Consider the following 21689-nt stretch of genomic DNA (forward strand, 5'->3'; position numbering starts at 1 on the left):
CGGGTACACAGAGGGAGAATTCAGAATGTCCAATTCACCTAACAAGCACGTCTTTCGCGACAAAACCGTAGCACCCGGGGGAAACCCACACAGACACGGGGAGAACGTGCAGGCTCCGCATAGACAGTGACCCAAGCTAGGAATCGAACCTGGGACCCTGGCGCTGTGAAGCAACAGTGCTAACCACTGTGCTACTGTGCCGCCCATGAAGGAGGTAAAGTGCCCACAAATGATCAAATGACACTCGCACACTCTGCTTTTCATTGTGCTATTTTACCATTGAACTCACAAGCGGTTAATATTCACATGCACCCTCTGTGCAAATATGAGTGTTGAGATCACATGCCTGACCCTGGCATCTTGTACTTCTTATTCCATAATTAGAAGTTGCAACCATCCACATCTGGATTCCCAATTAGCCACAGATAGCTAATTATTGTCCGAGACTATGGGGTCAGCTCTTAGAGTAGATCTTTAACTTACAAATTCTGGACTCTGCAATAACAGTGTTACCTCTCTGGCCAATCTCCCATGTGTGAAAGAAAACAAACATCCCAGCAAATTTTTTTGTTTTGCTTGCTGCATTGCAACAGTGTGCGTTTCTTAACTCCCATAAAATCTTTATTGGCTTTTGTACAGTTTCATCACAGTAACTAAGTCCTTTAGTTTTTTTGCTGTGCTTCAAGTATTTCATGGACACCATCTCCTGCCCCGTGCCAAAGCACAGCCTGTTTCTCACATTGCCTGTCACACCAATGGCACTTAAGAGAATTTACAAACTTGACGGGGTGACCTTTGTCATCAGTTGCCAGCTCGGATTGTCAATTCTGCAGATTGTCCTGGAGTTTTCAGGAATTGCCACTTTGCTGTGGGCAACTCCACGAGGAAAATCGTAGGAACGTGAAGAAAAATGATGCTTTTTCTTCACCCATCTGCTTCGAAGGTTTATTCATTATAAAAATATTGGAGATGGGATTTTTAAAAAGCCGGGTTGACTGACACTCCAGCATCACCCATTGGCTAATTAAGATCCTGTTTGTTGTCCAATTGGCCTGGGTAAGTGGTGGTGGTGGTGGTAGGGGGGGGGGGGGGGGGGGGGGCAGGGCAAGGATGGAGATGATCAGTGACATGAGTGTGGGGCAGGGTGACATATAGTGAAACCTCGAGGATTGCGTCCCACCAGAGTTGGCAGCTGAAGTTGAGCATTGAGTTCAGCAAGTTTATTTTTTAAAGTATATCTTCACACACGTTTTTTTTTCTCTTCAGCGGGGAAGCAGCAGACGGAACCCGATGCTGATTATCAGCCCATTGAACCGCATCATGAATGCTCCTTTTATGGCCAACAAGTCCTAGTGTTGGACTCAAACATGGAGCTTCTGGTCCAGAGGCAGGGAAGCTGCCCATTGTACCACTGTGCCCACTGTGCCCTGTTCCCTCTGTGCCACTGTTCCCTGTGCCCACTGTACCATTGTGTGCACAGAACCACTGTACCCTGCTGCCACTGTACCCACTGTGCCCTGTTGCCACTGTGCCTACTGTGCCACTGTGCCCTGTTCCCCCTGTGCCACTGTGCCATTGTGCGCACAGAACCACTGTGCTACTGTGCCCACTGTGCCCACTGTGCCACTGTACCCACTGTGCCACTGTGCCACTATGCCCACTGTGACACTGTGCCCTCTGTGCCACTGTACCCACTGTGCCACTGTGCTACTGTGCCCACTGTGCCCACTGTGCCACTGTACCCACTGTGCCACTGTGCCCACTGTGCCACTATGCCCACTGTGACACTGTGCCCACTGTGCCTTCTGTGCCACTGTACCCACTGTGCCACTGTGCCCACTGTGCCCAGTGTGCCACTGTACCCACTGTACCCACTGTGCCACTGTGCCCACTGTGCCACTGTACCCACTGTGCCCTGTTGCCACTGTGCCTACTGTGCCACTGTGCCCTGTTCCCCCTGTGCCACTGTGCCATTGTGCGCACAGAACCACTGTGCTACTGTGCCCACTGTGCCCACTGTGCCACTGTACCCACTGTGCCACTGTGCCACTATGCCCACTGTGACACTGTGCCCACTGTGCCCTCTGTGCCACTGTACCCACTGTGCCACTGTGCTACTGTGCCCACTGTGCCACTGTACCCACTGTGCCACTGTGCCCACTGTGCCACTATGCCCACTGTGACACTGTGCCCACTGTGCCCTCTGTGCCACTGTACCCACTGTGCCACTGTGCCCACTGTGCCCAGTGTGCCACTGTACCCACTGTACCCACTGTGCCACTGTGCCCACTGTGCCACTGTACCCACTGTGCCCACTGTGCCACTGTACCCACTGTGCCACTGTACCCACTGTGCCCACTGTGCCCCTGTGCCCACTGTGGCCCCTGTGCCCACTGTGCCATTGTTCCCATTGTACCACTGTGCCCACTGTGCCCGCTGTGCCCCCTGAACCACTGTCCCACTGTGCCCATTGTGCCACTGTGCCCACTGTGCCACTGTGCCCCCTGAACCACTGTCCCACTGTGCCCATATTGGGCACCGTGGGCACTGTGGGCATAGTGGGCACAGTGGACACAGTGCCCACTTGTGCCCACTGTTCCCATTGTGGCACTGTGCCACTGTGCCCACTGTGCCCACTATGCCCATAGTGCCCACAGTGCACACAGTGCCCACTGTGCCCACTGGACACACTGTACCCACTGTGCCCACTGTGCCCACTGCCATTGTTCCCACTGTGTCACTGTTTCCACTATGCCCACTGTGCCCACTGTGCCCACTGTTCCCATTATGCCACAAGACCTTCAGAGTTCAGTGCACGAATGGGATCATTCAACTTTGTTCAGGAAAGTTTGACACAAAACAATTTGAGTTCAAACTCTGATTGTCATCACTGGTGCACTAAAAAAAGCCGTTCAAATCTAATTGCAACAGTAACTCAAACAGCCTGAACGGCTCAGTGTGCGTTAACCACCTTGACTTGGAAATATATTGGTTTTCCTTCGCTGTCGCAGGGTCAAAATCTTGGAACTCGCTCCCTAGCAGCACTGTGGGTGTACCTACACCACATGGACTGCAGGGGTTTAAGAAGGCAGCTCACCACGAGCTTCCCATGGGCAATTAGGGATGGTCAATAAATGTTGGCCCAGCCAAAGTAGTCCATGTCCCTTGAATTAATGAAAAAATAAGTGCGGACGGCTGGTTACTCTCTCATTTCTGGTCTGCTGATCAGATGGGTCTCGTTGCGTTCGATTGTATCAATGCAGTGCACAGTGTAAGATGCTGTATCAACTGTTGGACATTAAGATTGAAATAATCAATTAGCTACATCATGACTCCTCACCATGAACCCTTACCAACTTTTACAGATGCACTATAGAAAGCATCCTATCGGGCTGCATCACAGCCTGGTATGGCAACTGCTCGGCCCAGGACCGCAAGTAACTTCAGAGAGTCGTGAATACCGCCCAGTCCATCACACGAACCTGCCTCCAATCCATTGATTCCATCTACACCTCCCGCTGCCGGGGGAAAGCGGGCAGCATAATCAAGGATCCCTCCCACCCGGCTTACTCACTTTTCCAACTTCTTCCATCGGGCAGGAGATTCAGAAGTCTGAGAACACGCACGAACAGACTCAAAAACAGCCTCTTCCCCACTGTCACCAGACTCCTAAATGACCCTCTTATTGACTGACCTCATTAACACTACACCCTGTATGCTTCAACCGATGCCAATGCTTATGTAGTTACATTGTATATCTTGTGTTGCCCTTTTATGTATTCTCATGTATTTTCTTGAATTTTGTTTAATTCCCTTTTCTTCCATGTACTGAATGATCTGTTGAGCTGCTTGCAGAAAAATACTTTTCACTGTACCTCGGTACACGTGACAATAAACATATCCAATCCAATACTCTACAGAGGCATTGGAAGGAGGAAGCAGCTACATGGTTTTGATTCTTTCACTGTGGAACACATTGGGCAGCTAGGTGTTTAACTCCAATGTAACTAATCTGCTTCATTGCGGAATCTGCGTGTGAGCTCAGGTTACAAAATTGCTCTTTATTTTTGCCTTTCCAATGTTCTGCTTTCTCCTAAAAGAGTTGCCATTTTTTGAGGGGTACATTCCTGGGGTGGAGAGCACGGAAGTTTAATTTTTACCAGTTGGTATTGGATGGTGTGGCAGGGTGTTGAGAGGTTAGAACTGGAGGCAGAACTTGATTGAAAAGAGTAAGAAGTCTTACAACTCCAGGTTAAAGTCCAACTGGTTTGTTTCAAATCACTAGCTTTCAATAGCTGCTGGAAAGGATGTCCCAAAGCGTGGTACATTGGCGAGACCATGCTTACGCTGCGACAACGGATGAACGGACATCGCGCGACAATCACCAGGCAGGAATGTTCCCTTCCAGTCGGGGAACACTTCAGCAGTCAAGGGCATTCAGCCTCTGATCTCCGGGTAAGCGTTCTCCAAGGCGGCCTTCAGGATGCGCGACAACACAGAATCGCTGAGCAGAAACTGATAGCCATGTTCCGTACGCATGAGTACGGCCTCAACCGGGGCCTGGGATTCATGTCGCATTACATTCAGCCCCCACCATCTGGCCCGGGCTTGTGAAATCCTACCAACTGTCCGGGCTTTAGACAATTCACACCTCTTTAACCTGGGATTACCCCTCTCTGGATCTGTAAAGACTTAATTACCTGCAAATGCTCGCATTCAAAGTATCGTCTTGCATCTTGGGGTGGGTACATCTCCACCCCAGGAATGTGCCCCTCTATATATATGTTTCTGGAACCTACCTCTTCATTCACCTGAGGAATGAACAGTGCTCCAAAAGCTAGTGATTTGAAGCTACCTGTTGGAATTTAACCTGCCGTACGACTTCTTACTGTGCTCACCCCAGTCCAACGCCGGCATCTCCACATCTTGATTGAAAAGGGGAACAGATTTCTAGCAGATTGCCATTTTAAATTCCAAAAGCATTGGTGGATCTTCATCACTCTCGTCTTTTGAATGCAAAGTTAATCCAAGGCCTCGTTTGCCTGTTAAACTCAATGTAAGAGATCCCATGGCACTAGTTCGAAGAAGAGCAGGGAAGTTAGGTATTGGGCGCTCTTGACATCTGAGTCACAAGGTTTCAGGTTCAAGTCCCAGTCTCCCACAAGCCCAGGGCTTGAGCACAAAAATAAAAAATAAAGCTGACACTCTTAATTGCAGTACCGGGGAGCCTGACACGGTCATGGGTGGGATTCCCCGTCGGTGAGATCCTCAGCTTCGCCAGCAGTACGCACATACCCGCGGATTTCCCGACGGCGTGGGGGTGGCCACAATGGGGAACTCCATTGGCCGTCTGCCAGGACGGAGGATCCCGCTGCTGGTGGGGGGGCGCCGCACCAGAAAACGGGTGCGGAGGGACGGAGAATCTCGCTCGCTGTCTTTAAAGGAAATGTAATGATTGTCATGTTATTCACCCTGGGGCAACACGGACTGCAACTGGATGCAGTTAGACTGTAAAGCAAACACCAAACTTACGCGTTGGTTCAATACAATTTATTGAACTTCTGCAACAATGCACACAGCTGGCTGTGGGTTGACACTCTACTACTCTAAGTGTGCTAACTCTAACTAACTAGACCAGGCTAGCTCTGATCCACGTGTATGTGGTGAACGTATTGCTACTACAATTCACCACTGTATTGTATTGTATTATGTTGATGCCCTTGTGGGCTCCGCCCCCTCGGGGGTGGTATATAAACCTGTAAGCCGGTAGGCGGCACTCAGTACAGAGCAGTCTCAGGCAGGCACAGATCTAGCTTATTAAAACCGCTGTTCACTTCCACTAATCGTCTCGTGTGAATTGATGGCCGCATCAGCGTAGAAGGAGCTGACTGATATATACACCCTGACTGTCACTACAGTTGTCACCAGTGGAAAGAGGTGGAGTGCTGATGCCTCGTGTGTTTTATAGTAGGAAGCCCCCCTCTAGTGTTCTGTCTAGTGATTGGTTATGTTCTGTCCTGTGTGTTGATTGGCTAACCTAGGTGTCTATCACTGCCTGTCTTTACCTCATGATGTGCATATTATGACAGTGATATTGTCACTGGATTAGTAATCCAAAGGTCCAGGTTCTAGGGCCGTGCGTTCAACTCCCACCTGGGCAGCTGGCAATATTTGAATTCAATGAATAAATCGAATCGAACCCCGGTCCTCGGCGCCGTGAGATAGCAGTGCTAACCACTGTGCCACCGTGCTGCCCTCACCAATCTCATACTTACACACTTCAGTTGAACCAACACCTACAGCCTCTTGGAGGAGTAAGTTCCAGATTTCAGCATTGGGTAAAAAAGTGTTTCCTGATTTCACTCAGTAATGGTTTGTCGACTGTTTCCATCTTATCAAATCCCTTCATCTTTTTAAATACTGTGATGACTGGATCAGCCCTGAACTACCTAAACGCAAGTTAGTACAAAAAACAAGACTTTGCAAACTGCCTACATAGTTTTAACCCTTTAACGTCAAGACCATTCTGGTGAATCTGTACTTCTTTCAAGGGCAATATATTCTTCCCGAAGTTCCGTGTCCAAATCAGAATCCAGTTCTCCAGGTGGGGTCTGATCAAGTATCCATAGAACTAAAAAACTAATTCCACATTTTAGAATTCCAACTGCCTTGGGATCAAAGGCAGTATTCATTAGTCCTTTTGATTATTTTTTGTATCTCACCCACTCTTTTATTTTATAAACTTAGAGTACCCAATTCATTTTTTCCAATTAAGGGGCAATTTAGTGTGACCAATTCACCTACTCAGCACACCTTTGTGTTGTGGGGATGAAACCCACGCAAACCAACGGGGAGAATGTGCAAACTCCACACGGACAGTGACCCAGAGCCAGGACCGAACCTGGGACCTCGGCGCCGTGAGGCAGTAGTGCTAACCACTGCGCCACCGTGCTGCCCCATCTCACCCACTCTTCTTTTATATATGATTTTTTATTGGGTTTTTGAACAAAGTGTATTTACCATTACGTACACAGAATAAGAGATTTATATATATATATATATATATATAGAAGAGAAGGGCACAAACAAACACACAAAAAAAAGTAAGAATAAAAAATAAAATAAAAAAATAAAATAAAATATCTGGTAGGGTATTATGCACCAGCTCAACAGCAGCAACTCTGTACAACTGGCAAAATTATTTACTAGACATAAGTAGGCAACTGTTGGGGGGGGGGGGGGGGGGGGATGGTGGGGGGAGGGGGTGGAGTCTGGGGAGGCAGATATACATTTGGGTGTGGGCAATACTCGAATGGATCTGGTGTTGGTGTTGTCACTTGCTTCTCCTGGACGGATCTCGCTGCCGTTGTCTCGCGCTCACCTCCACTTCGGCCGTAACTTCCATCTTTCGCCTGGATTCTCCTTGTTCTCTGTTCCTGTAGATGTGAAGTTTGTTATCGTTTCCCGTGCCCTAATTCCGGCTATCATTTCCCTGCCTCCCCCCCATATCCCTGTTCCCTGTCTCATCCCTCTTCCACCCCCCCCATCTTCAGCCCCCTCCCCCCCTCCTGTGGTTCGTCTTTTTTTCCTCTTAGGTTTAGCTGCCCCCCCCCCCCCCTCCCCCCGCTCCCGGTCTATCTCTCCCTCTCATGCCTTGGCTACTTTCTCCTGATTCTTGGCTACCTGGCTAATCTTCTGCTTGTCCATTGGCCACAAACAGGTCCCGGAACAATTGGGTGAATGGCTCCCACGTTCTGTGGAAGCCGTCGTCTGACCCTCGGATGGTGAATTTGATTTTCCCCATTTGCAGAGATACCGAGAGGTCGGACAGCCAGTCTGCAGCTCTGGGTGGTGCTGCTGACCGCCAGCCGAACAGGATTCTACGGCGGGCGATCAGGGAGGCAAAGGCAAGGGCGTCCGCCCTCCTTCCCAGGAATAGATCTGGCTGGTCTGAAACCCTGAAGACCGCCACTATCGGGCATGGCTCCACCCTCACCCCCAGCACTTTGGACATAGCCTCGAAGAAGGCTGTCCAGTACTCCACAAGTCTGGGGCAAGACCAGAACATGTGGGCGTGGTTGGCCGGGCCTCTTTGGCACCGTTCACATCTGTCCTCCATCTCCGGGAAGAACCTACTCATACAGGTTCTTGTTAAGTGGGCTCTATGTACCACTTTCAGCTGCGTCAGGCTGAGCCTTGCGCACGTGGCGGTGGAGTTGACCCTAATCAGTGCTTCACTCCAGAGTCCCCACCATATCTCAATCCCCAGGTCCTCCTCCCATTTCTTTCTTGTTGTGTCCAGTATGGTGTCGGCCCTTTCTATCAGTCAGTCATACATGTTGCTACAGTTCCCTTTATCTAGTATGCTTGCGTCCAGTAACTCTTCCAGTAATGTCTGTCATGGCGGTTGTGGGTACGTCCTTGTCTCCTTTTGTAGGAAGTTTCTGAGTTGCAGGTACCTTAGCTCGTTCCACCTGGCTAGCTGTAATTTCTCTGTCAGTTCGTCCATTGTTGCGACCCTGCCATCCGTGTATAGGTCCCTGACTGTCAGTGTCCCCCTGTCCTGCCTCCACCTTTTGAAGGTGGCATCAGTCAGTGCTGGTGTGAACCTATGGTTGTTTCAGATAGTGCTTTGAAAAAGGCCTTGGGGATGTTGATCGGAATGGATCTAAACAGGAAGAGGAACCTGGGCAGTACGTTCATTTTGATCGTCTGGACTCTCCCCGCGAGGGAGAGTGGGAGTGTGTTCCATCTTTGCAGGTTCTTTTTTACTTCCTCTGTCAGACTGGTGAGGTTCCATTTGTGGATCCCTTTCCAGTCATGGGCTATTTGGATCCCCAGGTAGCGGAATTTGTGTCTGGCTTGTTTGAACGGCAGCCCCTTTAGTGCTGCCCCCCCCCCCCCCCCCCCCCCCCCCTTGCGGGTGTACTGGGAAGATCTCACTTTTGCTCATGTTGAGTTTGTAGCCCGAGAAGGCGCCAAACTCTTTCCGGAGTGCAATGATTCCGTCCATGCTGTTTCGTGGGTCTGAAATGTAGAGGAGCAGGTCATTTGCATAGTGTGAGACTCTGTGCTCTCTGCCTCCCCTTCGGATCCCCCTCCAGCTTTTTGCTGCTCTGAGCGCGATTGCTAGCAGTTCGATCGCTAGGGCGAACAGCAGCGTGGACAGTGGGCATCCTTGTCTGGTGCCCCTGTGCAGCTGGAAGTATCGGGAGTTGGTATTGTTGGTCCGTACGCTCGCCATGGGAGCGTTGTGTAGGAGCCTTACCCAGGAGGTGAACCCTTTTCCAAGCCCAAACCGCTCCAGTACATCTATGAGGTATTTCCATTTGACTCTGTCGATTCAGTGAATTATTCAGTGGATTTGCAGAGTGTAGATCCGCTTGCTTGATTCACATACGATGAGACCTACATTGGTTTTAAGAGTCGGGGTGTGATAGGCAATTGAATGGCATCCTATGCGTTTTCAGCAGACAGGCAAATAAAACTGGAGGAAGACCATACTGGGTTTAGCCTCCCGGAGGAGGATGTGACAGCTACCAACCAGACACTCCCATGGATTATTTGAACATTCCCATCGACACTGATCCATACAACTTAAATCTGATCCTTAATTTAGATATTTATGCAGTTCCTCTTATCCAGGTTTGTTGAACATCACTGCAGTTTTCACTTCAGCTGATAGCCCATGGCCATCCTATAGGACCATTGATTAGAACAGATGTCGGACACAGTTATGTCAGAGTAGGCAAAAGAGAATGAGTCAGATGTTTGTTGCTCGCATGATGTTAAATCTCAAACAATGCATTGTTTAAAGATTTTTTCCAAGAGTGTTGCAACACACAGCACTGCGGAATAATGGGACACAGATTGTGTTTGTGAATCCTGCACAGGAAGCTCTAGGTTGCTGCTTAAGATTGTTCCTTGGGGTGACCAATCAACCTATTAAAAAGCTCTGTTTCCATCTGGATCGTTGACTTGAGGGAAAGGGTGAGAAATGCTGGGTCTGAACACCAATTCAATGTGCTTTCAATCAATGGGGAAAGTGACTGCTGCACCCACCCCTCCTTGGGATAACATCCCCCCCCCCCCTCCCCCTAGCTGAGCAGGCTTTGTATGGAGTTTTAATGACGTGCCGAAGCAAATCAACCAAGAGCCATGGGCTAGGGCCAGGTGGTCTTTATCTGGCTGTACAATCAGTACTAATACAAGATAGTATAAGATGGAGCCAAATTCATTAATCAATCTATTTCCAGAACGAAGTGTGCTGGGCCTTCCTTCACTGTTGTGACATTATGACTTCAAGGAGACGTTTACAAGCTGTGCAACAACCGATAACAGATCTTAAAACCCAAAACAGGAACAACTTAAGATACTTTCAGAATTCATATGGTGCCTCCACCCTTTCTAACTGTGCAACAATGCATGTTCTGGTGAACAGATATATCCCAAAAATGGCCAGCCGCATCGTACAACCTTGTCTCACCAAATCAAAACATTTTCTACACTTTCGAGGGATTATTTTCCACGTTTGTCTCTCTCTCGAGTGATATTCTAGAATAAAAAGATTCTGAATGTCCGAGAATGAAACAAGACGCAAGATGCAGAGGCATTCGCTCACTCAAATAGCCAAAAAGCACAAAAGCAGATTCTATATTTAGATCAGTCTAGATACGCTACATAGGGCATCCAGGTCTTTATACGTCCAGTCATATATCAGTGCAGATTAAATATTTGCAGAATGTCCTGGTTGTGAAGCAGTTGGTAAGGTAACTGAGGCAGCTGAATAAGACAGGATCATGTTATTTTGTTGCCTTAGCAACCAGCTTGGTTTGAAAGCCCTGCTCATTTCCTATTGGAGGTTTACCAATTTCCATCTCCTTATCAGCTGGGGAGGAGATGGCGAAATCTGTAAACTGTCCCTCACCACCATCAATCCGCGACAATCATCAACAGGAGGCGGAACGAGGGTTACTGCTCACACCCTTTTGTCTTGTCTACTGCACAGAATTCCTCTCTTATTCACCAGGGAAATTGTTAAAGGAAGAGTCACCAAACATCGGGCACCACGGTAGCATTGTGGTTAGCACTGTGGCTTCGCAGCACCAGGGTCCCAGGTTCGATTCCCGGCTTGGGTCATTGTCTGTGCGGAGTCTGCACGTTCTCCCCGTGTCTGCGTGGGTTTCCTCCGGGTGCCCCGGTTTCCTCCTACAGGTCCCAAAAGTCCCGCAGGGATCTGTGCTGGGACCGTTGCTGTTCATAGTATATATAAATGATTTGGAGGAAAATGTAACTGGTCTGATTAGTACGTTTGCGGACAACACAAAGGTTGGTGGAATTGCGGATAGCGATGAGGACTGTCAGAGGATACAGCAGGATTTAGATCATTTGGAGACTTGGGCGGAGAGATGGCAGATGGAGTTTAATCAGGACAAATGTGAGGTAATGCATTTTGGAAGGTCTAATGCAGGTAGGGAATATACAGTGAATGGTAGAACCCTCAAGAGTATTGACAGTCAGAGAGATCTAGTTGTACAGGTCCACAGGTCAGTGAAAGGGGCAACACAGGCGGAGAAGGTAGTCAAGAAGGCATACGGCATGCTTTCCTTCATTGGCTGGGGCATTGAGTATAAAAATTGGCAAGTCATGTTGCAGCTGTATAGAACCTTAGTTAGGCCACGCTTGGAATATAGTGTTCAATTCTGGTCACCACAGTACCAGAAGGATGTAGAGGATTTAGAGAGGGTGCAGAAGAGATTTACCAGGATGTTGCCTGGTATGGAGGGGATTAGCTATGAGGAGAGGTTGAATAAACTCGGTTTGTTCTCACTGGTACGACGGAGGTTGAGGGGTGACCTGATAGAGGTCTACAAAATTATGAGGGGCAGAGACAGAGTGGATAGTCAGAGACTTTTTCCCAGGGTAGAGGGGTCAATTACTAGGGGACATAGGTTTAAGGTGCGAGGGGCAAGGTTTAGAGGAGATGTACGAGGTAAGTTTTTTACACAGAGGGTAGCGGGTGCCTCAAACTCGCTGCCGGAGGAGGTGTTGGAAGCAGGGATGATTGTGACATTTAAGGGGCATCTTGACAAATACATGAATAGGATGGGAATAGAGGGCTACGGGCCCCGGAAGTGTAGAAGATTTTAATTTAGACGGGCAGCATGGTCAGCACCAGCTTGGAGGGCTGAAGGGCCTGTTCCTGTGCTGTACTTTTCTTTGTTCTTTGATCTTTTGTAAGACGTAGGTACTTTGGACATTCTTAATTCTCCCTCCGTGTATCCGAACAGGCGCTGGAGTCTGACGACTTGGGGATTTTCACAGTAACTTCATTGCAGTGTTAATGTAAACCTACTTGTGACAATAAAGATTATTAATAATAATTGCTTATTGTCACAAGTAGGCTTGAATGAAGTTACTGTGAAAAGCCCCTAGTCGCCACAGTCCGGCGCCTGTTCGGGGAGGCCGGTACGGGAATTGAACCCACACTGCTGGCCTTGTTCTGCATTACAAGCCAGCTGTTTAGCCCACTGTGTTATTATTATTATTTTCTGTTTTACACTAATTGCATGGCTTTCCTTTGCACTCAATTGATTGAAGGGTAACTCCAAATCATTTAAAAGCTAAAATAATCCTTTACAATTGCATTTGAGCAGCACTTGTTGCAACAGCGTTTGCGCACTTGGATAACAAAACCTAAATAAAAAAGAGCAGGTGCTGAAGGAAATCACTGCCTGTCAGAGAGTTTGTGCAGCAAAGTAAAGAGTTGCAGGTGGTTAGTGACCTCAGCACAGTAGCATTGTGGATAGCACAATTGCTTCACAGCTCCAGGGTCCCAGGTTCGATTCCGGCTTGGGTCACTGTCTGTGCGGAGTCTGCACATCCTCCCCGTGTCTGCGTGGGTTTCCTCCGGGTGCTCCGGTTTCCTCCCACAGTCCAAAGATCTGCAGGTTAGGTGGATCGGCCATGATAAATTGCCCTTAGTGTCCAAAATTGCCCTTAGTGTTGGGTGGGGTTACTGGGTTATGGGGATAGGATGGAGGTGTTGACCTTGGGTCGGGTCCTCTTTCCAAGAGCTGGTGCAGACTCGATGGGCCGAATGGCCTCCTTCTGCACTGTAAATTCTATGATAATCAGCACAGCATTAACATTCATTTTATCAGGAAATCCCTTCCAAGTTTTCCTTGTGGCTCAGTCTCGAAGTGCACCATATAGCTTGGTATTAAGTCATAAAGAATGGACGCTATAGGCTCAGTGGGGATGGGGGTCTCAGTTCGCTGTCTGCAATTGGCCAGCGTTCCTGCGGAAGTGAAGGAGCCAGGGTTCTTAGCTCCTGACCGATGACCGCTTGCCCCTGTTTGAAAGTGCGTTTGTGGACAAGTTTTTGTGCTCAGCTGTGATACATCTACCGGCCAAACAGTCGGCAGAACTTCACTGTCTTGTCTCACCATGTCAGAACCAGCCAACTAAGTGAATTACTGGAGGCTTTCCAGCACCTCCAGACCCGAAGCCATGCAAACATCTGAATTATGAGCAGGAATTGGCTAATCAGAACCTCACACGCCTGCTCCACCATTCAATAAGGTGATAGCTGATTGGATTGTGGTCTCAACACAGCATTTCTCCTCCGATAACCTTTGATTCCCTTGTTGATCAATACTCTATCTCGCCCCGACTTAAAAATATTCAGCAACCCCGTCTCTGCCTGGGGGGAGACAGTTCCAAAGACTCACGACCCACTGAGAGAGAACAAATTCTTCTCATCTTGGTCTTAAATGGAAGACCCCTTGTCCTGGATTCTCCGATTCTGAGGCTATGCCCCCACAATGGCGTGGGAACGGTGGTGTTTTACGCCAGGAAAACTGCTGCAAAACGGCCATTGATTCCCCGTTTTGCTGGGGGTTAGCGTGCCGGCAGCGTAGAGCACCCGGCTCTATCTGCCGATATGCCCAGGAGAATTGCCGGGTCCGTGGCCGCGCATGCGCACGGCGGCGGCCCGTGAACGAGTGCCCCCTTTGGCAGGCTTATGCGCCCTGGACCACCCCCCACAGTGCCCCCAGCCCCTGATAATGTACTCGCTGCCCGCGGATCGGCCCTCCCCCGACTGTGGCGCCGCTGGGCTGAGTGCGCAGCCGCCACGCCGAGTTACCGATGGGTAAGACCACACGTGACAGAGGCGTCGGGAACTTGGCCGGTCGGGGGTGGAGCATCGGGGGGGTGGGCCTGACACAATGTCCTGAGGCCGTCGATACGTAGCGCGGCAAAGTCCTCGAGTACGGCGTTTTGGAGTGGGCGGAGCATCGCAAAATCGGCGACGCCCCCGAGTTAATCGGAAACCTAGATTCTCCGGCCGCTGGCTGAATGTGATTTCGGTGCCGGAGACCAGATAGTCTATCCCCATATTTTTAAATTGCTACCTCTAGTTCTAGTCCCTCCCACTAGGTGAAACATCCTTCCTGCCTGTTTTCCTGCAGGATCTTATATACTTTTTATGTCATTCCCGTACAAATGAGGACCTTTAAATAGGGAAATAATGAAGGTAAAATGTCCCCTGTGATATTAATGTGAGACTTCACCCTGGAACCAGATAGAGGTCCATAGCTTACCTGTGACAACACAGTTAGACGTCCTCAGGAGAAACATGTCTGGAATTAATGCCCTTTGAAGTGCGCGTAGAGCTTTGTATCTTTCAAAGGAAAACATTGAAATCAAAATTGAAGCAACTTGGAACAAGATACAGTGATGCCCCTGGGAGCTGGCCTGGGGTATGACGGAGATAATTTGTGTTTATATTCTCATCAAGGTGAGGTGCTGACACGACCAGGCATTGGAATATAGTTTTTCTTTCCGAGAATGGATTTTATTCTGTAAACAATCCTTCCTGGCAGCGCAGACATGAATATCTGGGCCATTCACTGGCCAGCTTGTAGAGTGGTATCCATAGCAAATAGTGGATTCCAGCCCTGGATTCCACGGAAATGAATTTAATCTGATTTACTGCAGAATCTTAAGATGTTATACACCCAGCATGCAAAATGTGTTTCTGATCTTGCTGGAACTTGCAAACATGGGACGCCTTACTACCACATTCAGCTTGATGTCACGAAAGAAAGCCCTTCCAACTTGGCATCTCTTTTCTTTTTGGTGTAAGGAAGGGTTAATCCGCTCAAAAGCTCGGTGGTTGCATTTACACTTAGCTAACTAAATGGTGAACAACTATTCCTCGTCTTAGGCAATCCCTCAGGATTGAGGGTGACCTTTCTTCCACTCTGGGGTTGTGGGCCCTGAGGTGTCTAAAAAGTCTGCTGCTGGATAGGCGCACTCTGCCCCATGTGGAGCAGCTCGTGTTTGGTGAGGCAGACGGGAGTGACTGTTGTCTAGACTCAGAGATCAACAAGGCCAGAGAACTGTATCTTGTTGCTGAAGGGGGAACATGATCAGAAACCTGATGGGTGCAGAAATGAGTGCATGACGATGTGATCGGAGCAGAAACGTGAAGGAAATTCCATACAGCGCTTTAAACATTTACTTCCTCCCTTACTGGCGTACGGTGCCTGCAATGTGTACCTCGCACACTGCAGTGACTTGCTGAGGCTTCCTCAGCAGCATCTTCCAAACCCACCACCTCAAATTCTCTGAAGAACAAATGCTGCAGGCGATTGGGGGCACGGCTACTTGCAAATTCCACTCCAAGTCATTCCCGAACATACGTACAAGGGCCATTCGGCCCTTCGAGTCTCCGTTGCCATTTAATAAGATCATGACTGATCTGATATCACTATTCTGGATTAGAAAGATATCGTCCTTCCTTCACTGTCGCTGGGTCAAAAGGCAGAAACTCCATCCCTAACTGCACGGTTAGTGCACATACACCACATGCACTGCAGCAGTTCAAGAAGGCAGCTCACCACCACCTTCTCCAGGGCAATTATGGATGGGCAATTATCGCAGACCTTGCCAGCGACACCCACAACCCATGAACGAATAAGAACAAAGGTTAGTAGGTGTGTAATGGACTGATCGGAAGAGGTTGTGTGTAATTCCATTTTCTTACATTAAAGAAGAATGCTCATTAAGAGAATTCTGATGCAAGAGACGAACATGCATAGGGAAGGAAACAGGCTTATGGCAAAACATTAAGGGGCAGACACTTCAACTGAGGATGGAGATGGTGAGATCATTTCTGCTTGGCTCAGCAAAATATTGCTCATGCACTGTAATGTGACATTTTACAATCCTTAAATAAAATATTTTACTCATTTGGAGTTGAGAGCAATCCCCTACACCAATGGTTGCGGCGCAACTGTAGTTTATTGAATTTCCTCTCCATAAATTGGATATACACCCCGCGCACTATCTCGTTATTAATATTAATTCTCGGGGTGTGAGCATCGCTGGCAAGACTGACAATTATTGTCCATCACCTAGTTGCCCTGAATTCGATACATCTGACTGGCTTTGTACTCCATACTAGTTATGGGTCAACACCATTGGCATGGAGGTGGCAAGCTTAATTTCCTTTAAAGATGTGAGTGAACTAGTTGGGGGGGGTTTAAACAACAATCTAAAAACAGTCACCGATACCAGCTTTTTATCTCCGAGTATTTTACAGATATTTAGAATGCTGTGGTGGGATTTGAACTCATTATTGGTCCAGTAATGTGAACCTAGTGTACTGTATCATGGCTGTTTATGATGCCAATGAAGCATGTGTACAGGAGAGGGCACGGGATATTGACAATGGTGTACTGGTTTATTTCAGAATGGGCCGATTAGCTGTCTTCTGTACTGTACAGATCTACCTTTAGATAAACTGTTGTAGGGCGCATAAGTTGTACCGTGTATTAACGTTGCCATTTTATTTTTTCTCATTAATATTAAAATGAATTGACTCAAATAAAACATCTTCTAATGACAGTGCTAAAACAGAAGTGACCTTGAGTAAGCACAAATGGTGCTCCAGGGTACTGGGACGGGAACCGATGTCAATGTGACAAATGTAGATGTTGTAAAAGTGAGACTCACTCACACTGAAAGGAGCTACATTTGTTTCAGTCCTCATTGTTGGCAGTGGGTGTCACATCACCATATCTGACTATATTAACGCTCTGAGCTACTGGACCACGTCTCATTATAACTCAATCAAATCTTTATTGCCCAGTCAAGCCAGTTCTGCTTGTGCTTCAATCAGGAGTGGTTGATGTGGGTAATACTTTCTCTATCGCTCACTGGAGGAATCCTGAATCCAGCCATCACGCTGGATTCTGAAACTTTTATCCAATTGAAGGGCTAGAAGAGAGGAGGGTGTGCAGTTCCTGCTGGCGAATATTCTTCCCTAGTTTTATTTCAATCACAATTTTTTCCCCTTCCCAAAACCCCTCTCTTCCTGACCTGGGCAATGCTGCAGAAGCAGGAAGAGACCTTTGTCCTCCTGAGTACTCCTCCCAGAAATGGCACACGGACATGCACGGGCAACCAGGCTATGATTTGCGCTGTGCGCCCTCCTCCCCCACTGCATGTTTGCAAAGCCTACTTGGGCAAGAAAGCTAATGGGTGGTAGGGGCCTATGGAACTAAAGACCAGCATAGCCAGCAACTCCAGAGCAGGAATATTGCATTAAATGCAGGGTCAAGTGAGGCTCAGTAGGTAGTTCAAACCTGTGGGCTGGAATCTTGTAGGTTCGAGTCCCCTTCCGGCGACTTGAGTTTAGTCGTTGCCCCAATGGGGTCCCAAGGGAATGCTGGACTGTTGGAGGTCCTGTCTTTCAGATGAGACACTAAGCTGAGGCCTCCTTTCCTTCTCAACCAAGGCCGAAGATATCCTATTGTGCGACTTCAAAAGAAAACACGGGAACTTATCCCCAAAGCCCTTCTCACAGGTACACCAGGATTTGGAGCAGGAATGGCAAGTGCTGCCACTTGAACCTGCTCCACCATTTGATAAGATCAGCGTTGATCTGATTCTGATCTCAGCTCCACTTTCCTGTCTGTCTGCCCATAGCCCTTGTCGATCAAAGTTTGCTGAACTCAGCCTTGAGTATATTCAATGAATATCCATATTCACATCTCATCTTCTCAGCAGACCAGATTTGCTGCCATACATGTTTCTGTTTGAGGGACTTTGCTTTGTGCAATTAAGCTGCCGCATTTCTTCCACCACAACAGCGACCACACTTTAAAGAACAGGCGGATACAAAGTTAACTTTTTAAAGCTATATTTGCACCAGAACAAGTGAGACATGAGGCAATTACAGCAATGTTCAACTCCGATAACAAGACATGAGGAATCTGCTGTCGAATTTTACAAGTACTTATTTGAAGGTACATGGTCACAAGCCTTTATTTGCCGATCCTTACTGTGGAAATATTGCAATTAATCAGAAGTACGCTCCCCAAATGGTTCAGTGGATGAATGAGCAATGTGGCTTGGGAAACAGATCATGATGATCCCTCTTTCAATTTCTGGATTGTGATGTTTTATCTGACCGTAGCTGGGGTGGCAGGAGGGGCACGAGAGAGCCACTGGAGAAGGGGAGGGGGGGGGGGGGGGGGGCAGGGCAACTGATCTGGCAGACCTCCTGCCGCTGGTCAATCCCCGATTACCCGTGCTGAAAAATGGTGTTTGTGTGTGTGTGTGTGCACACACATTTAACTGTGTGTTTGCATGTGTGTGTGTGTGAATACGTGTGCGCTGTATTTATACATGCATTTGTTCACGCATACTGGTTTAGCACACTGGGTTAAATAGCTGGCTTTTAAAGCAGACCAAGGCAGGCCAGCAGCATGGTTAAATCCCCGTACCAGCCTCCTCGGACAGGCGCCGGAATGTGGCGACTAGGGGCTTTTTCACAGTAACCTCATTTGAAACCTACTTGTGACAATAAGCGATTTTCATTTCAAATGAATGCACTTCCACATGTCTGCATTAATGTAGGCTTATTGTGCTTGCCCATATATATACACGTGTATGTGAGTGCGCGTTAATGTACATACGCATGTGTGACCGGTGGGCGGAACAATCTCAATTTTATAACTCCGCATATTGCTGAATGCCCCACAGACCCACTGGGAGGGGACATCAACTACAGACAATTGGATCAGGAACTGCAGATTGGTGGGGTCATAACCCGGAGCAAGGCGGTGACCTTCGGGCACAAGGAGGGGGAGCTGGTTGGCGTTGGTGATGCCGTGAATATGAACCATCTGCCCAATTAGTATCTCTCGGGGCGGGGGGAATGGGGTGGGGAGGTGGGGAGAGGGATGACACACAAGATGTACATAAATTATATAAATCAAATCAAAATTCCACCCACTTCCCCAGCAAAGTGGATGATGATACTCCATTGTATAAGGTCCACCTATACCCTGGTATGTCTTTTATATATATAATATATATATGGATCTGAACACAACTGGTTTTCAAAGAAATAAATGTACATATACTCAGTTGTAACTTATTCTTCATATATACTAATATAAATGTCTCTTGCTGACTTGGGTATGATTGCCTGTTAGCAGTGTGACAATATTCCATCATTCGTATGAGGCTGGTTTGCAAGGTAACCCTGCACGGACAGTAGCTGCGAAATGAGTCGAGTACAGCTCTGCGTGTCATGGTTTGGGAGTCCACGGCCTTTTCGACCAGCCAAGAGTTTCATCCTGAGTGGATTTCAGCACTGTTCGGCTTCCAGGAACCCCTCTTTGTCGTGGCTCATTGGCTCCACCTCGGTGTAGGTGGGATGTCCAGCGTTGTTTCTGAACTTCATTGCTGGCCACCTGTGGGACCGGCGCTGGGTGAAGACAACAAAAAAAGCAAATTATAATCTTCACAGAAGCAAAATCTGAAATCAAAGCAACGGGAATGCTGGAAATGCTGGAGTAAGAGAAACAGAGCCAATAATAAGGTTGATGACTTTTTTGTCGTTAATTACTTCTGTTCCTGAAATTTAGAATCATACGAGTAGTAGAATGAACTCTAAAAAGGAGACAGCGACGTTGGCCAAGGTGAAAATGAACGCTTATTTGGTTGACAGCATAGCGAGGGGTCATACAAGGTTAAAAAGGCTGGCATTTGTTTTGAGAAGTGAAAGCTGAGGGGCGGCCTAATAGAGGTCTGTAAGATTATGGAAAAGGTTGATAGGAAAGATGTTTCCCCTTGGGGGGGGGGGGGGGGGGGGGGGGAGCAAAACTAAGAACCATAAATTTCAGATAGTCACTTATAGTAGGAATTTAGAATTGAGGAAAAATCTCTCACAGGGTTATAAAAATTTTACAGCCTGGAAAAAGGCCTTTGGCCCATTTTGTCTGTCCTGGCCATCAAGCATCTATCTATTCTAGTTCCATTTCCTAGCACTTGGCCCGTAGCCTTGTATGCCATGGTGTTTCAAGTACTCAACTAAACATTTCTTGAATGTTGTAAGGGTTCCCGCTCTACCACCCTTTCAGGCACTGAGTTCCAAAATTCCACCACCCTTTGGGGAAAAGAGTTTTCCTCAAACCCCCTCTAAATCTCCTGCCCCTTACTTTAAATCAATGGTTATTGATCATGTTAAACCCTGGTTGTTGATCCCTCAACTAGGGGAAAGTTTCTTCCTATCTACCCTATCTAGGTCCCTCATAATTTTGTACACCTCAATCAGGTCCCCCCTCAGCCATCTCTGCTCTAAGGACAACAACCCCAGCCTAACCAGCCTCTCGACACAGCTGAAACGCTCCAGCTCAGGCAACACCCGGTGAATCTCCTCTGCCTCCTTTCTCGTGCAATCACATCCTTTCTACAGTGTGGTGACCAGAACTACACCCGGGACGACTTCAGGTGGCAGCCATGGAGTGAGTGGTAGGACACAGGCCAGCTCCGGCGCAAAGGTGTTTGAGCATTTTATACCTGCTAGCGGAGTAACTCCAGCAGGAAAGTGGTGCGGAAGGTTTTTCCCAAGATTGGCATATCTACTGGCTACCAGACCCGGCAGAAAACAGTTAAAGACCTGGCTCAGGAATTGGAGAGGACTTGGACCTGTGGTGCAGCAACACTTGTGAGAATGGAGGAGGGGAAACAGTCATTGGCAGTGGGAAAGCCCCCGATGGAGCAGTTGATGGAATTGGTCAAGGAGGAATTCCGCCAGCAAAGGAAGGAGATGCATGGCAACAGGTCAAAGGCCATTCAGTGAGCAGTAGCACCCCTACGAGGATCGACGGATCAGGTAGAGAACTGCCTCGAGGCACAAGGGACGACGCTACGTTAGGTGGAGAAGGTGGTGTCTGACCAGAGTGATAGAATCGTGTCCTTGGAGGCGGAGGTGGGGATCCTGGGGCATCTATACAATTCGCTGCGAGTGAAGCTGGCGGAGCAGGAGAACAGGCCCAGGCGGCGTGACAGAGTTGAGGCTGAGCATGGTCATGGGCGGAGGGAGGGGCCATCTTGGATGCGCCTGTTTCAGGGTGATATTGAAGGAGGTAGAACAGGTGGGGGATGATGGTGGAATGGAGGCGTAAGCCTCCGGTAAGAGTTGTGATGTGGAATGTCTGAGGACCAAATGGGCCAGTTAACGGGTCCCGGATACTTGTGCACCTGAGGAGATTTATTGACAGGAGACGGAGCTCTGGGTGAAGGATCAGGTTAGGTTGAAGAAATGGGTGGGCAATATTTCACTGGGGGTTTGACTCGAAGTCACAGGGGGTGGCCATGACCAT

General features: G+C 48.3%; 1 protein-coding gene across 1 annotated transcript in view; it reads right to left on the reverse strand.

Moving 5' to 3' along the window:
• Nucleotides 1–18197: 18197 nt before the first annotated feature.
• LOC119954247 (plexin domain-containing protein 1-like) overlaps nt 18198–21689 on the reverse strand; it is a 282386-nt gene continuing 278894 nt past the window's right edge. Inside the window, exon 14 of the mRNA XM_038779329.1 lies at nt 18198–19789. Within this exon, the coding sequence (XP_038635257.1) occupies nt 19670–19789 (120 nt within the window). The 3' untranslated portion in view covers nt 18198–19669. The remainder of the gene's footprint in view (nt 19790–21689) is intronic.

This window comes from Scyliorhinus canicula, chromosome 19, assembly GCF_902713615.1.
Source record: "Scyliorhinus canicula chromosome 19, sScyCan1.1, whole genome shotgun sequence".
NCBI classification, from domain to species: Eukaryota; Metazoa; Chordata; class Chondrichthyes; order Carcharhiniformes; family Scyliorhinidae; genus Scyliorhinus; species Scyliorhinus canicula.